General features: G+C 39.0%; 1 protein-coding gene across 1 annotated transcript in view; it reads right to left on the reverse strand.

Moving 5' to 3' along the window:
* Positions 1-5,164: 5,164 nt before the first annotated feature.
* Cftr (CF transmembrane conductance regulator) overlaps positions 5,165-16,244 on the reverse strand; it is a gene marked incomplete at its 5' end in the record, with an annotated part of 143,142 nt that continues 132,062 nt past the window's right edge. Inside the window, 4 exons of the mRNA XM_008837214.2 lie at positions 5,165-5,601; positions 6,809-6,914; positions 7,506-7,678; positions 13,549-13,638. Of these exons, the coding sequence (XP_008835436.1) occupies positions 5,401-5,601; positions 6,809-6,914; positions 7,506-7,678; positions 13,549-13,638 (570 nt within the window). The remainder of the gene's footprint in view (positions 5,602-6,808; positions 6,915-7,505; positions 7,679-13,548; positions 13,639-16,244) is intronic.

Here is a 16,244-nt window from a genome sequence, read left to right on the forward strand (position 1 = left end):
ATGCATATCTAAAATAAAATGAAGGACACAATAATGAAGGGGACAGAGAGAAAGAATTAGGGATATTGGAGGATTCTATATGTACGTTTGCATATATATTTATGCAGGTGTGTATATGCATGTGTGTGCACATGGAGGACAGAGTTGGACATTGTGTGTCTTCCTCAATCACTTTCTGCTTTATTTTTGAAATAGGGTCCTTCGTTCAACCCAAACCTCATGGATTTGGCTAAATTGGCTGGTCAGAAAACCACAGGGATCCTGCTGTTTACATCTTGCCAGCACTGTGGTTATAGGTCCAGGCAACCTTACTCAGCTTTTTATGTGAGTGCCAGGGGTTCAAACCCAGTACCTCATGCACAGTAAACACTTTACTAACCTATCCATCTCCTCAGCTCTAATATCTTGCTATTTTAAGATACCTCCCTACCTGATACTGATATTGTATTATTTCCATTTACATGAATTAAATGTAAATGTTTATTGCAAAGTCTTGGGCAACAACTAAAAAGAAGTTTTAAAAATATAATTGCTATGCTAAGAAAAGAGAGCAATGGAAAAGTATAAAATGCTCAATAGAACTTCAAAGCCCCCCCAAAGAAAAGAAGAAAAAGGAGTAGAAGACAAATACTAAGAGCCTTCAAGTATATCAATAATCATATCAAATGTCAATACTTAAATGCCCATTGAAAGACAGAGACCGCAACAACTTCAAAGCCACATATAGGTTAGTAAAGGGCTGGATATGATTATGCCATGCTTATACTCATCAGAAGTGGAAATAGCAAAGCTAATTTCAGACAGAGTAGATTCAGATGAAGAGCTTTTAGAGATCAGGTGGGGCAATATGCAATGAACAAAGGATGAATATTACATAAAGAAAACATAAAACGAGAAACTTCACAAGCGATGTCTGATGGAACTTCAAGGAGAAACAGAGGACTCTCCTACTGCAGTTGGAGACATAGTGAAGAACCAAGTCATAGGACCACTGTTCCTGACTCCATGACATCAGCATATAGTTCACTGAAACCATCTAGGAAGCAGCAGATCCTCAGCTGGAAAACAGCTTCAGTTTCCCTACACTGTGATCTAAGACTCTTCTAGTCTACTCTTCTTTCTTTATACCTCAGAGGAAAAGCTCCCCTATGCAGAGGCAAAGCCTCCACATCTGTTCACGTCAACCCCACAGAGCAGTGTTCTTGCTGTATCAGTGCTATTTGGCACACCTCTCACTCCTGGACTCACCTACCCACTAGCTCTGGCGGCCACACTTCTGCCTTGATTTCTCACCAAACAGCTAGCATGGTCTCTTGTATTTGGAAGGTACACATTGGCACCACTGTGAGGATTCTAAAGTATACACCATGGTCCCCACCATTAAGGTTTCCAATTCAGTCAGTCTGAGTGGGACCCAAGAATGTGCATTTCATATAAGTTACCAAGTGGAACAGATGGTGCTGGTACACAAAACACTCATAGGGACCCACTGGGAATGACCAAAGGCCACACAGTAGCAAAACGTAAGAGGATTTTCCATGTACTTTGATGTAACATCCTTTATTGTGTTGGTTTTCACATCTGTAGCCTTCATCATCTTGTTTTCCCTTCTATAAGTATCCTCCAACATTATGAAAGCTTTCACTGCTCCTAACACCTCTCTAATAATTTAAATACAGTTCAAGTCTCCAAGTCTCATTCTAAACATCACTTATATATGTTTCCCTGTGTAGCCTAATATTTCACCAACTTACACAGCGGCTTCTTCCTCTGAATTCCCATCTCTTACTCAAGTACATGGCAAGTGTTTTCAGAGCCTAGATATCTTATAATTGTGGGAGAGTAGTGACTCTTAAAGGTTACAAGATTACCAATACAGAAGCAGACACATGGCATTGGAAGGTGCTAAGGCAAGTGAATTTCTTTGAAACAGGAGCTTTGTTACTACCTCAGGTTACTGCATCTCACATTTGTCCCTTGGCAGGCAGGCACTTTCTGCCTAATTCTATCTTTTTCCAAGTCTGTCTCTTCATTTCTCCTCTCCTTTCTCCTCTTTCTGCCCCTCTCTTCCTCTAACTCCTTTCTCCTCTCCCTTCCTTCTTCTTCCCCTTCCTCCCCCTCTTTTATATCCTCTCAGTTCCTCTCTCTCCCTCTCTTAAATCCCCTTCAGTTTTAGCATCTTTATTCAAAATTGCCACAAGAAATAAGAATGAACCAAGAAAAAGCATGCCCTCTTTCAGTAGATGAAAGGTGGTGTATCTGGACAACAAATGTTACTCAGTAACAATGGGCTGTCAAGCTATGAAACAACATGGATAATTGTTCAATGCTTATTCTTAAGCAAAAGCCAAACTAGAAAGATCACATACTGCTTGATTCCAACTTCAGAACATTCTAAGAGAGATGAAACTATTAAAACAGTAAAAGATCAGCAGTTGTGTGGGAGGGATGGAAGAATAGTGAGGGTGCAGAGAACTCAGGGCAGGGAAGCCACCCTGTATGATGCTGCACACCTTGTTATACATTTGTCAAAACGCATGAAAGGCATTCTACAAAGAATGAACTGGAGGTAGGGGCATGAGGGATTGTTCAGTGGTCAGCAGCACTGATTGCAGTTGTAGAGGGCCCAGGTTCAGTTTCCGGGACCCACATGACTGTTAACAACTGCCTATAACTCCAGTTCCAGGGGATCTGACGCCTACTTCTGACTTCCCTGGGCAATCCAAGACACAGGTTCACCTACATACGTGCCGGCAAAACACTCATCAGATAAAAACTAAAAACTAATTTTAAAAAAAGAATGAATTCTGATGTAGATCATTATCGTTCCATGACAATCACATGTCACTGTAAAATCATTGGTTACCAAAAAAGTGGCACACTGGTATGGAAGGCTTCACAGTTAGTTCTATAAATATTTTGTGTTCTACATGCCTCTATTTTAGTATAAAAATAATCTCAAAATTTACCAAGTCATGAAATGAGAAATGAAGAGACATTTGCACACTCGTGTTCATTTAGTAACATTTATTACATCAAAAATGTGGAACTAGCCTGTGCCCATCTGTAGATGAATGGATATGCAAACGATGGTATATTACATATATACGTGCATATATTATATATAATAGATACTACTTAGCCTTGAATAAGAAGGAATAAAACAATGTGGCTGAACCTTCAAGATATTATGCTCAGCGAACTAAGCCAAGCACAAAGGGATGAATATAAAATTGCACTCCGATGACGAATTGTCTAAAGGATAAAGACTGGTTTTCAGGGTGAAAAAAAATTGTTTTCAACTAGACATAAGTGATGGTATTATACAATACATGGTGATTATACAATACAATGGTGATGGTATTATACAATAGTGTAGATTCACAAAATTCTACTGAACTAGCTTTAAAATGGTAAAAATATATGTTACTGATCTTAGAGACTGTAGTAAGAGAGTCAAGAGAGACACTAATGAACACATCTGAAAAAAGACAAGTTTCACACAAATAAAAGAATTTTATTGAAACATAATATTTTATTACAATAATAAATATACAATACATTCCTCTTAACAGTTAATTTACAGTGTAGAGGTTGATGTGCCCATGACTGAACCATTCTGACTTTTGGTACCACCTTCTTCAAAGCTGCATCTAAGAGAGAACATGTGTTGTTCAAGAGCAACGCAAATGTGTACAACATCTGCATCATCCCCAGTGCTTCTCTCTACACCATCAATGTAATTCATGGTCCCTGGTCCGTATCACCCTAGTCCTCCCCACTGCCCAGTTTCAGCATATTATATCATAAAAATAGCTAGTGTCATAAAAATTCAACATTTCAAATATAAAATTTAATACAAATATAATTCATCATATAATCATTCTTAAAATATAGCATTGCTATATGTGAGTTTGAAGCATTATTACTAAAATAAATATTCCCAGAGAAAATTTCATTTGCATCACAAAATTATAAAACAGAAGTATATAAAACTAATTCTGGACTAAATCTTTTGCAGGGGCTTCTCCCATTCCACTGTGGAGACAGTTTAAAGAAAACACAACCTGAGAGCACACTTCTGTCTCCACGCACATCTGGCAACATTAACGTCACCCACTGCCTGTTGTGTGTTCCTGTACCTGATGGTGCGGTCACAAGGTCTGTGCTGCACTAGTTTGTACTGACGAACATTTCTAGCCATCCTTTACTTCAGAGGTCTTAAGAGCTTGTTGCTTTTGGGGGCGGGGCCAAAAAGTCTGTCAATTCCCATATCCAGGGGTTATCCTGAACCCTATATGGTACCGAATATCCCTTTTCCTAGGTCAGGAATGTGTGCTGATTATCCAAATATTTAGATGCATGGTAGGGCTGCAAAATACTAACCCTGATTTCTAAGATTCTCTTTTCTGACTGATCACTAGATGTTGAGTGGAGCATTTTTTAATGGACTGCCTAGTATTCTCATAGTACTTTAATGTTTTCTTGAAATGAGACAGCCAGAATGCTTAGCAGACAATACGGCCATGTGTCTAAATATCTTGGAGGGAGGAAAGAAAAAGGGTTATAATAAACTCTATAACCCACTGTTTCCAGTTCTCATGACCTTATTGTATCTCTAAATACTGTGATTTCAGTTCTTCAATAATACAAATTAACCAGTTTATCTGAACAATAAGCTCAGTAACCAAACTGGTTAACATTAACAGCTGCCTTCCCAACTACTACTAGGGGCAAAAGTATTCAGGAAAATCTGACTTGCAGAAGACAAGGGACTGTTAAGTACCTGAAGGCCTTCCACACGATTTGACCATTACCAGAAAACCAGTTAGCTACCCAGACCCATATAAATATCCTTGACTTCTCTTCCAAACTATTCTCCTTTAAAAAGGGGGGGGGTATTTACCCTGTTTTAGAAGGCACAGGCAGTGGGTTTCTCCTTCAACTCCATGAGCAGACATCCCACATGATCACTTTGCAGTCGCTTGCACTGCTTTCTAGAACCTAATGCTTTTTCTTTCTTTTTTCCTTTTTCTTGTGTGTGTTTATATAGGAGGGTTTCTTTTATATGTGTGTGTGTGTGTGTGTGTGTGTGTGAGAGAGAGAGAGAGAGAGAGAGAGAGAGAGAGAGGGGGGAGAGAGGAGAGAGAGAATGTATGTTCGAGTGTATGTGGGTGTGTGAAAAGGATGTAGAGGCCAGAGGACATCTGCAGGTATTGTTCCTCAGATGCCTGGCCTGGACCGCTGGGGTGACTGGCCCCAGGGCCCCAGGAATGCACCTGTCTCTGTGTCCCCAGTACAGTACAGCCACGGGGCATTGCCCCTGGCTTTTTCCATTGTGCATGAGTTCTGGGGGTAAAACTCAGGGCCACTGAGCTGTCTCCCCAGCCTCCCCAGGTACTAGAGCCGGGTCTCTTGTACTTCTTCTTCTGTCTCCTCTTTCAGAGCAGCAATTTGTGGTCGAGTCTTCTTTCTGCTGGAGTGGTGGTTCTGGAAAAGCTTCATCTTTTCTGAGGAGTTAATGGCCTGCTGGAAGATGCTCTTCTCGCTCAGGAGTGCCTGGAGTGAGTCATACTGCCACACATGGTTCTCTTCTATGACCTGAGAAAAGAGTCACTAGTGAAACCTCAGGGTGCAAGTGAGGCCAGTGTAGACAGAGCGCAGGTAAGGCCTGTATAGGTAGAGCACAGGTGAGGCCTGTGTGGTGACAGAAAATGGCCGAGACCCAAAGAAGAATAAAAACCCAAAGAAATATAGGCTCCAGAGGCTTTTATATTTTAATTTTTCCAACTTCTTGCTTTCGCATCTGTGAAATTAGTTGTGATTTTCCTATGTAATCATTGGAATTTTTAAATTAACAATACTAGGTGATACACTCCTTCAGAGAACTTTAGAAGAACTAAGAGTGCTTTGTAAATCAGAAAAAATCATAATCCATCTCTTACATGCCTTTAAGATGAGCTACATCTAGAGCACCATAAAGCTTTGAACTTCTTCAATTCTAGATCTGAAGCCTAGCAATTCCAAATCTGCCAGGTGTGCCTAAGTTTCATATGCCTGCAATGCATGTAAAGGTTTTCAAGCCTGGGGCCAAAGGATAAAGGGCCAGTACCCAACCCCCGGATTTGACCATAGTGGGACCAAAGATGAGTCTGCTCCTTGGTCACTTGGAGCTTAATGATGACAATGGGAGTTTAAACACACACACACACACACACACACACACACACACACACACACTCCAGTAAGAAAAGCATTCACCTCCAGAAAATTCAAAAGCCTTAGCGGAACTGGTATGTTACCTGATCTTCGGAACTTCCTTGTGACTAAACCAGAGGGAATTTGTAAACACCACTTGAAGGAATTGTGACAGTTGAGAAAGTAAATGAGAAGATGGCTGGCAAGGGCACTGACCTGAGCTGGGGGAGTGATGAGGACAATGACACAGGCAACTACTACAGTCAGGCCTGCGCTGGAACAGCTTGCAAGAGACCCAGTTATTCAAATAGACAGAACAATTTGTCTTTTTCAGTAGTACTTTTCTTCATGACTTGTTCCCTCAAAGAAAGGCCTTAAGAACATATCTGCTTATCAAAAGCACTTAGTAATCTGCTATCACTTCAGGTGTGCTGCATTTCAGCCTCACTTCTCAGCTCAAGTCAAAGTAGGAACCTCCTGCAGCTCCACTCAGCAGAGGCAGTGGATTTGTGGCATGCATATGAAATAAGAACAAGGGGTACACACTATCATTTACAGTAACTGTCATGCAGGGTTGCTAAATTACAAGGGAAATGAGGTACTGACTCACCAAAAATCGTTGACAATCTAACATTGCTTCTACCCTGTGTTCACAAAGGATTACTGTGCAATCGGTGAAGGCTTGTTTTAGAACTCTTCGAATTACTTGGTATGTTCTAGAAAAGAAAGATAATGCTACATAAAACATTACAGGACATAGATAATCTGTCTTTATCTTTGACAATATGCCTAATATTCTATAGATATAGTTCTTTATTTTGAAAATACTTTTAGCATAATGTTGATACAGAGTTAGCTACAACCAATTTTCTAACCATGGAGTAGACGCTAAGTATTTATTAATAAATAAGGCAAATATTTTGAAGAAAGTTTCATGAATATGTACATTTTTCATCATGTAAAATCACCATCAGTTCTTTATTTTGTGCTATATATATATTTTATGATATAAATGGGATATAAAGGAAAATCCCAAGAATCAGAGTGTGCCCATATAGTAAGTATTCCATCATGTGTTGACAAGGTAGAAGGGTTTTATGAAATTCCAAACTACATTTCAAAGAAATGCTTGCTCTTATGCAAGCAAATAAGATTCTTGTTCATGTCAAATAGTGACTTCCCTAGGCAATTATTTTGTACCCCCACTTGCAGACATGACATCTGAATGGGAATTTACATCCATATGAAGTAACTCTCAATGATTCTACTCTTATTGCGTATAACATAACAGGGCTTCTGAGACTCACATGGGGTCCAAGTGGGCGCTGGGTTCATCAAGCAGTAAGATCTTGGCCTTATTGAGGACGGATCGGGCCAAGCACATTAACTGCTTGTGGCCATGGCTCAACACATAACCCCCATCCTCAAGGTTAAAGTCAAGCTGCCCAGGAAACTGTTCTATCACGGATTTGAGTCCAACCTGAAGAAAAGAAAGAGGAAACACTGCATTTAAAAAGGCTACTTGAGAAACCACAGGACTCAAATCACTCAATAGGTTGACATTCTAAAAACATAAAAGAGTTTGCAAAGCTTACATTTCACATCGCCCTCAACTGCCAACTCCCACTTAAGTTTGACTGAACAAAATTCTCTTTATAATATTGGAAGCTCTAGAACATCAGACGATTTCTTTCAACCCCATACTTCATTCATTCAGGAAACTTTCAGTGTGCACCTATTAAGTGCCAGGTTCCCCCAAAGGTAGCAAGGGCACAATGATACCTGACTCTCACAGCCTCGGGATTTACAAAGATATAAATATGTAATATGTAATTACAATGAAATTGAATACATCCTGTAAAAGATAATATATATGGAAAGCAGTTATTCACTCTATCATGACATCTATGTAGATGCAGGGGATATAAGAGTGGAAAGGGTAGAAAACATGCTATGGCATGAGGTGAATCTCTGTGAGTTCAAGGCCAGCCTGGTCCACAAAGCAAGTTCCAGGCCAGCTGGGGCTACCAGGAGACCCTGTCTCAAAAAGATCAAAAGTAAACAAAATAAATTGGTACATGATTAAGATTTAAAGGCTCTTTGATAATGGGTTAAAACATGAGGATTCCTTTAGCATTAATGCCTTATATTTTTAAGCTTCAAAGCCTTAAAAAAGGTTTATAAAGCAAATAAGATGTAGAAAACCACCCTAGAAAATAAGGCATAATTACAGATGTCCTGGCGGTTGTCACTTACTCAAATAAATATACATTAAATGTTTCTTTTTTGCTAATAATTGCTGAATATATAAGGGCTAAAGAAACAGATATGATTTTCTCTTACCCTTAAGGACTCTGGAATTTAGTATATGGAGGTAAACTCTCCATTGAACTCTAATAGGCAGATTTGGACAATGGCCTCAAGAAAGAACCTCATGAGCTGAGAGATAAACTCAAAAGTGGCTCACAACACAGTCTATTCTGCAAAACTATTTGCTTATTATGGATATTTCAGAGCAAGTAGTTTCTCCTTATAACAATCTCATTTTGTGTGGATTTACTAAGATTTCAATATGGTTCTGAGATGCAGGGAATGCAGGTACATCAGAAAAGGGGGCTGTTGCATCCCAAGACTCCACAAAAACTCCTGTCACTCCCATATGAGTCTTCATCTCAACTTCCCCACCTCCTGAGATTTTGGCCATTTTCAGGGTACCAATATCTACTTTTAACTAATTATTTTAAAGTTTTTTTTATTATTTTTATTTTGTGTGTATGAGTATACTTCCTATATGTATGTAAATGCACTAAGTGGGCACAATGCCTGCAGAGGCCAGAAGAGGGTGTCAGATCCCCTGGAACTGGAGTTACCAACAGTTCTTAGCCACCATGTAGGTGCTGGGAACAGAATCCAGGGCCTCTGTAAGCAGTCAGTGCTCTTAACTACTGGGCCATCTCTCCAGCACTAAACTAATATTTTTAAATGTCTATCTCCAGCCTTGAATTTCTCCTGAAATTACTACTGAAATCTTTCTCTTTGTAAACTGTAATACAGTGACCTTCATCTGGGCTTCTGTCATCTCTTAAGGGTCATACTGCAAGTGTTAATGAGTCCAATAGCCAAACCATCACAGAACTAGTTCAGGGATCTTCCTAAACTGCATATGACCATATCAATTCTTTCTTAAATCCTATGATAGTTCTCTTTCTGGTAGAATAAAATATAAGTGCTTGCCAATGGCCCTCGAGACATTCTAAACCAAGCCCCCCCCCAACACTGTTGTTCCCAGCAACATCAGACAGTTTTTAGTTCCTCAGGTTTATCCTACTGCCCAGCCTGAGTAGTCTTCTAAATATCCCTGATCATCCCTAAGGCAGCAAGGCACCCAGTAGAATTGCATATGTGTCCCCTGTTAGACTGTAAGCTTCTTGAAGGTAAATATATATTTTTCAGCTAGGAGCACTGTCAGCCTCAACACATTAATTACTTAATCCATTCATTCATCAAATATGAACTGAGCTCCTTCAATGCTGGTAGCCAAACAAAACAGTATTGATATATTAAAACTTAAGGATGACTGAGTTAGTGCTGGTTTTAGCTCTAACATTATATAGGATGATCTGTGAATCTTCAAGACTCTATAAAACCCCCCCAAATAAAATTACAAAGTTAAACATTCCTAAACATGGTTAGAAAAATCAATAGTTAATACCAAACCAACACTGGGCCCTGTCTTGAAGGAACTCATGTAATAGAAGAGAATAAAAAGAATAAGTGAGGAATTGCTGTTCAAGAGCTAAGCACCATGGGCAAAGGACAAGAAAATCTTGAAACAAAAAAGCTATTAGGAGTACTAATTTGGCACTCTTGAGCAGCAAAATCATAAGTAGCAAACATACATATGAATCTATTGCCAGTATAATTTTATCAATAATGTCCTTGAAGGCTACCTTTTCTTTCTCTTTTTCCTTAGTGTTTTGTTTTGTTTTGTATGTTGTTTTGTTTTTGTTTTGAGACAAGGTCTTATGTAGCCCAGCTGGCCTCACATTCCAATTCACTACATAACTGAGCATGACCTGGAACTCCCTGATCATCCTACCTCTGCTGTCCAGGTACGACAATTACAGGTGTGTACTATCACACTTTGATAATCATCAGTTCTCTGTAAACAAAGATTAATTCAAAATTATTGAAATCTTAGAATTTTCTAATTATTTTCATTCCCAAACTAGCATTAAAAATAAGTAGAGAATCATTCAGGCACAGTGGCACATGGCTGTAAATCCCACCACTTGGGAAGCTAAGGTAGGAGAATCACTGTGAATTCAAGGCCAGCCTGGGCTGGATAGTAAACTTTAGGCTTGCCTGGACTACAGAGTATGATCCTGATTTTTAAAAAACCTAGATAAAATAAGTAAATAATCAATATTTTGTGGACAGAAGAAACTTAAGAACAACAAAAAAAATCTAACTTTATATGACTGAGTCAAACACATGCAATTTTCAAACTACCATTAAATAGAAATTTTGTTTTGTGACACCAAAGTGTGGAAAGCAAACAGTCTGTAAAGGACTGAGGATCCCTCAACAACTTCTTACCACTGTACTCTGGAATGTCATTATGGAGCAAGAGTTTGCTCTTACAACAAAGTTGTGAAAAACAATAAAGCTGAAGTGTGTTTTAAGTGTCAGTCCACTAGTGGTCAGTTTAAAAATAGGTACTTTCAACTTCTTTTGCTTCTACTCTGCAAGCTTCCCAAGACAAACTTTCAACTTAAATATCCACTGATTCTGCTATTTATCTTCTTTCCACAACCACTCACTTGACTCTTAATGTATAAAGATGGAAACTTTCAAAAGTAATCTAACAAGCAAATAATTACACAAAAAGTCACTCTGAAAAGCAAGAGTCAATGTGCTAAGATAATACAAACAGCTCACTGGGATGAAACAGTCTGGGACCAAAAGTCAGGGCTACAATTCTGTTTTGCTCTCACTAGCCATCCTAAGAAGAGGCTAGGCATCTCAAAGTTCTTGTTACTGAAATGAGGATGATAATACCTGTTGTGCATCAGCCAGAAAGCTGTTTTCATGATACATTTCAGGAGATAAAGGATTCCTTCATTTACTCATTCAACCAATACTTATCAAACATCATCCATGTGTCTAACTACTGCAGGCGTTACTAATAGAGAACAGACCCTGATCCCTAATCCTTAACTTCCAGTCCCATGGACAAGTTACTAAGTAAATTTTGATCCAGTGTAGAGAATGCTGAGGGGCTGAGAACATGGGATACACAGAAGAAAGCCTCCTTTCCTAGAGCTAGAGTGTCAAGGTCGGTTTCAGGAAGAAATGATGTGGAAAGAAAAGCCTGAATGATGAGAAGGAACAGGTAATGATGGACTGGGAGCTTCCCTGGTACAGACAGCAGCAAGTCAAAGACAAAACCCAGAACACAGTGTGCTTTGTGTTCAAAAAACAAAGTAAAACCAAACAGTGAAATACAAGGTAGCTCAGTCATGGGACCCAGCAGAGGTTGTGGATGAGGGTGGGGAGGAAAAGATCAAATCACAAGCATCCTTGGTGAGCCATTTTAAGGGTGTGCAGCAGGCACACTGTCCAGCAGGCAATAAGGAGGCCCAGGAAGGGAAGTGGTCAGTGATCACACAGTGGCTTTGAAAGGTCTCCAGAGTTGCAAAGAAGAGTAAGCTGCCCTATAGCCAGACAAGGAAACCTACACTTTTTGTCCCAGTGTCTTGTTCAGTTGGCACACCCCAACATGTCCTGTTTTGCATATACTACATGATCTATCATATAGGATTAAGCCTAGGGTTTGTACCTTCTAACCCATATCTCTGTTCTGCTGCTTTAGGCTACGGCTTGATACTTGAGCTACCTAATGCATCTTCCAAAAAAAGTCGTCACTGCTACCAAACTACATGGCATTAAGGTTAGGACAATAGCAGCACTATTATTTCTGGACAGAAATTTTTTTCAAAAAGGACAAATAAAAAGATACATCTAAATATGACTACTCAAAAAAAATCTAACCATGTGATTATCTGTACTGTATTGGTATTTAAAGTCTTAACAGTGTCTTCTAAAATTGTAGATTATTTTATGATCCCGATTTCCTATAAATTTTATTATGACTTGGCAATACCTGTAGATTTTACAAAGTTTAATGTTTTCTTTCCCAAGTTCTCTCCCACCACATTGTGTTCTTATAGTTCACTCTCTGAAGTCACATCAAAGAGCTTACACAGTGTCCCTCACAATCTAGTTAATGTTTTCTCTAAAAACCCTGCAACTGCTCGGTAATAAGGAAACTGTTATAATGAAAACGGTTATTCTCCGTGCATTTTATTAGGGGCATGTTAAGGTTGGGCACTCAAAGAGTCAGCATTTAGCACTCACAGGCTTCAAAGCTCCTGTCAAGTTTTACTCTGGATAGAAGCAGAAATGGGAAGATCATTTGGGATAAACAGATACTGAGCTACAATCAAAGTGCAGGAAATGGTGGAATGCCACTATGCAAAATCTAAAGCCTAAAGTCCCAGGAATATAATGGAGAGGAGACTTTAGGCATTCCAGTTTTAAATAGACGCTGGCAAGAGTTAAGATTTTGGGGGGTTATTGACATGAAAGACATGCATTTTTATGTGAAAACGACATCACTTCTGGGGGTGAAGGAGAGAAATGCTAAGTGTAAATGTGTATATACTTTAGAAACTCACATGTTATAATCTTAACCCACAAGTTGTGCTATTAAGAGATAAGACATTTGGTGTGTGATTATCCATCAGGAATGGAGTTGCTGCTATTCTAAAAGAGCTCCCAAAGAGCTCATTCACCACTTTCACTGAGTGAGACAGCAAGAAGTCACCCTCTCTGAACTGAACCAGGAAGAAAGCCCTTAAGACAACAGTATCTACTGGTTCCTTGACCTTAAACTTCCCAGCCTCCAAAATGATGAGAAATAAATGGATCTTGTTTATAAGCAACTAATTCTATGACACTTTATTAAATAAGCCTGGGTGGCCTAAAGTAGGGCCTGAATCCACTGAGGAGAAGGATGGGTCTAATACAAAATACAGATGTTCCAGGTACATTTCAGCATTCCACTTACATGGTACATGGGCCCATGTGCCTTTGAGACACACACACACACACACACAAACACACACGCACAGTGAAATGTGTAAATTTGTACGCATGGGCCCATGTGCCTTTGAGACACACACACACACACAAACACACACGCACAGTGAAATGTGTAAATTTGTACATTGACAATCACTATAGTGTGTTAATTGTCTCCACAATTATGTCACTTAGCATCCTTACCTCCTCTGCAACTTTCCATATTTCTCCATCACTCCATTCTCCATCAGGATCCAAGTTTTGTCTAAATGTTCCAGAAAAGATAAATACTTTCTATAATGACAAGGAAAAGAAGAAAATATGAATAACCTAAAAGCTATTTTTCCATTTTATTCTGAGACATTTTAAGTAAGAAAAATATTTCGAAGCAATCCAACAAGCACCCATGTGCTCACCATCCAGTTTCCTTAGGCTGCGTACTTCACTGCATTTGCTTTGTATCATTTTTAAAGAAAAAAAAGAGTACAGCAACATTTGAAGTTCCTTCTGCATTTTTTTTCAGTTCCGATGTTGTTAAGAGAAGGACACTGAGAACACTGTAAGCTGCGGGAAATTATGTTTTTTATTCTAGTAATATTCCTTAATATAAACAAATATGTACACTTAGAAAGTTTAAAAAGCAATATAATTATGAGTTATAATTAACTTGCCAGAGAAAATTCCTATTCTGTTGATGTATTTTCGTTGGATTTCATGGATAAACTACTTACCTAAGGGATTGTGAAACTGCTTTAACATGCAGACACTTGTTCAAACACATATGTTCATCTGGTTTATAAACTCACACACATTTCTACTTACAAAGCCAGACAGAAGGGAGGACAGACACCTTAGAAACTGGTGAAAGATCCCAAATCAAACATTTATTTAACGGGACGTAAGCTACAGAAAGGAGACAGATGGTCTGGGTGAATCAGCATTGCATAGTCATCACGGACACTGCACTTGGCCTACCACTGTCTACCTGGGCCAGTCTATATGCCTAGACATGTCTTCAGAGAAAATCACTGTCTTGGTAGGAAATCTCAAGCAATAAATAACATTTAAAAAAATAGCGTTTTCTGTGCTTATGGAAAAACTGGGAAATAATTTTGCTGTTAATGTCTAAAATACTGTTTTCTCCTTTTGATTGGCTTTCTATGTTTCCAAAGAGATTTATATATTCAGTGGAAGCACACAGTAAAAATGTATAGTTTAGTCAAATAGAATAATGCTATTATCCTGGAGGACTATAGTTAGTGCTAGGATGTTATACCTTCAAAGAAGATCGTTATTAGAGGCAATACAACTTGCAAAGATACCTTTGCAACATGGTTGTAGCTGGGTGTGTCTACAGAGAGGAGCCCAGTCAATTTCATTGCCATGTTTGTAAAACAGGGAAATGCCACCTTACTTCTGTTCTCTGGTTTTCCCTCTCAGTACACGGCATTTTCATTTCTCCATCTAGGAACTGAGAGTCATCAGTGATCTACCTCACTCCTCCACCTTCCTAAATGAAGTGAATCTTTGGTCACGAATTATTTTCCCCCAAACTGTATGTCAAATCTATTTACTTCTCAATTTCTGCTCCCACTACATAGTCCAGTCTTTCTCTGACTCACTGCAAGAGCTTCCTATTGGTTTGTTCCTTTACACTCTTGCTTCTCTTTCAGTCCATGCAAGCACGTCACTACAAGTGGAAATAAGTCATTCCATTAACATTTCAGAAAATCCTCAATGACTTTCCACTTCACTTAGGGCACAATGTCCTTCAGAAAGCTGTAACACCTTAGGATCTAACTGCTGCTCCCTCCTCTGGCTCACTTAGTGCTCTCCACTCCACTCTTTCTCACTCTAGCCACAAAGACTTCTTAGCTTCTTCACATATTTATTCTTCCTGTCTGGGAATTTCATCCTCTGTGCTCTTCCCCTAGCAAATTATCCTTCAGGTGTCAAATTAAATTTCATTTCCTATGGGGAATCATTCTTTATCCTCAAAACCAAACAAAGTCTCCCAAAACAGTCTCCTAATTCCTACACTTTCATTCCTCAAAAAATATTGTGATTGGGACTGGCGAGATATCTCAGTAGTTAAGAGTGGTTAAGAGTGGTTATTGCTCTTTCAGAGGACTTTAGTTCAATTCCCAGAAACCATATTGGTGGGTCACAACTGCCTATGACTCCAGCTCCTGGGGAATCCAATGTCTCTGGTCTCTGCAAACACCTGCATTCTCATGCATGCATACATACAAACATAGACACACCACACAAATACGTATAATTAAAAATAAAAATAAAATATTTAGTTTAAAAACTACTCTGATTAGGTGCTAGGGATGTACTTCAGTTAAGAGAGTGCTTGCCTAACTTTGAATCAGAAGCCTTGGGCTTGATGGATAGCACCACATAAATTGAACATGGCACCATATGTCTATAATCCCAACTCTCAGGATGTGAAAACAGAAAGGTAAGAAGGTGAAGGTTATGCTTTACTATGCAATAGGGAGTTTGAGGTCTATCTAGGCCATCTGAGACCCTGTCCCAAAAACAAAACGAACAAACAAAACCAGAAAGCTAATCCCATTCCAAGAAACCTGGGTATCTTGTGACTCAAAACCACTTATAAAGGAAAGGGAGTGGGCCCTTACTTTGGCACACCTCTGAAAGAATTATAGATCACAGACACTCTAATGAGGTGTGATTTCTCCAGTACCTAGCTCAAAGGTGTTATGTAATATGGGTAGGGTTTTTCATTTATTAATAGAAGGCATGAAGTTGTGGGTTGGGGGTGAGAGTCGCCAGGGAAGGAAGTCTGAATATAATCAAACTTCATTGTATGAAATACTTGAATCAATAAAATTTCTCTTAAACTCAAAAAACCAAGATAATACTCATGCCTG

This window comes from Nannospalax galili, unplaced genomic scaffold, assembly GCF_000622305.1.
Source record: "Nannospalax galili isolate Female #2095 unplaced genomic scaffold, S.galili_v1.0 scaffold171, whole genome shotgun sequence".
Classification (NCBI taxonomy): Eukaryota; Metazoa; Chordata; class Mammalia; order Rodentia; family Spalacidae; genus Nannospalax; species Nannospalax galili.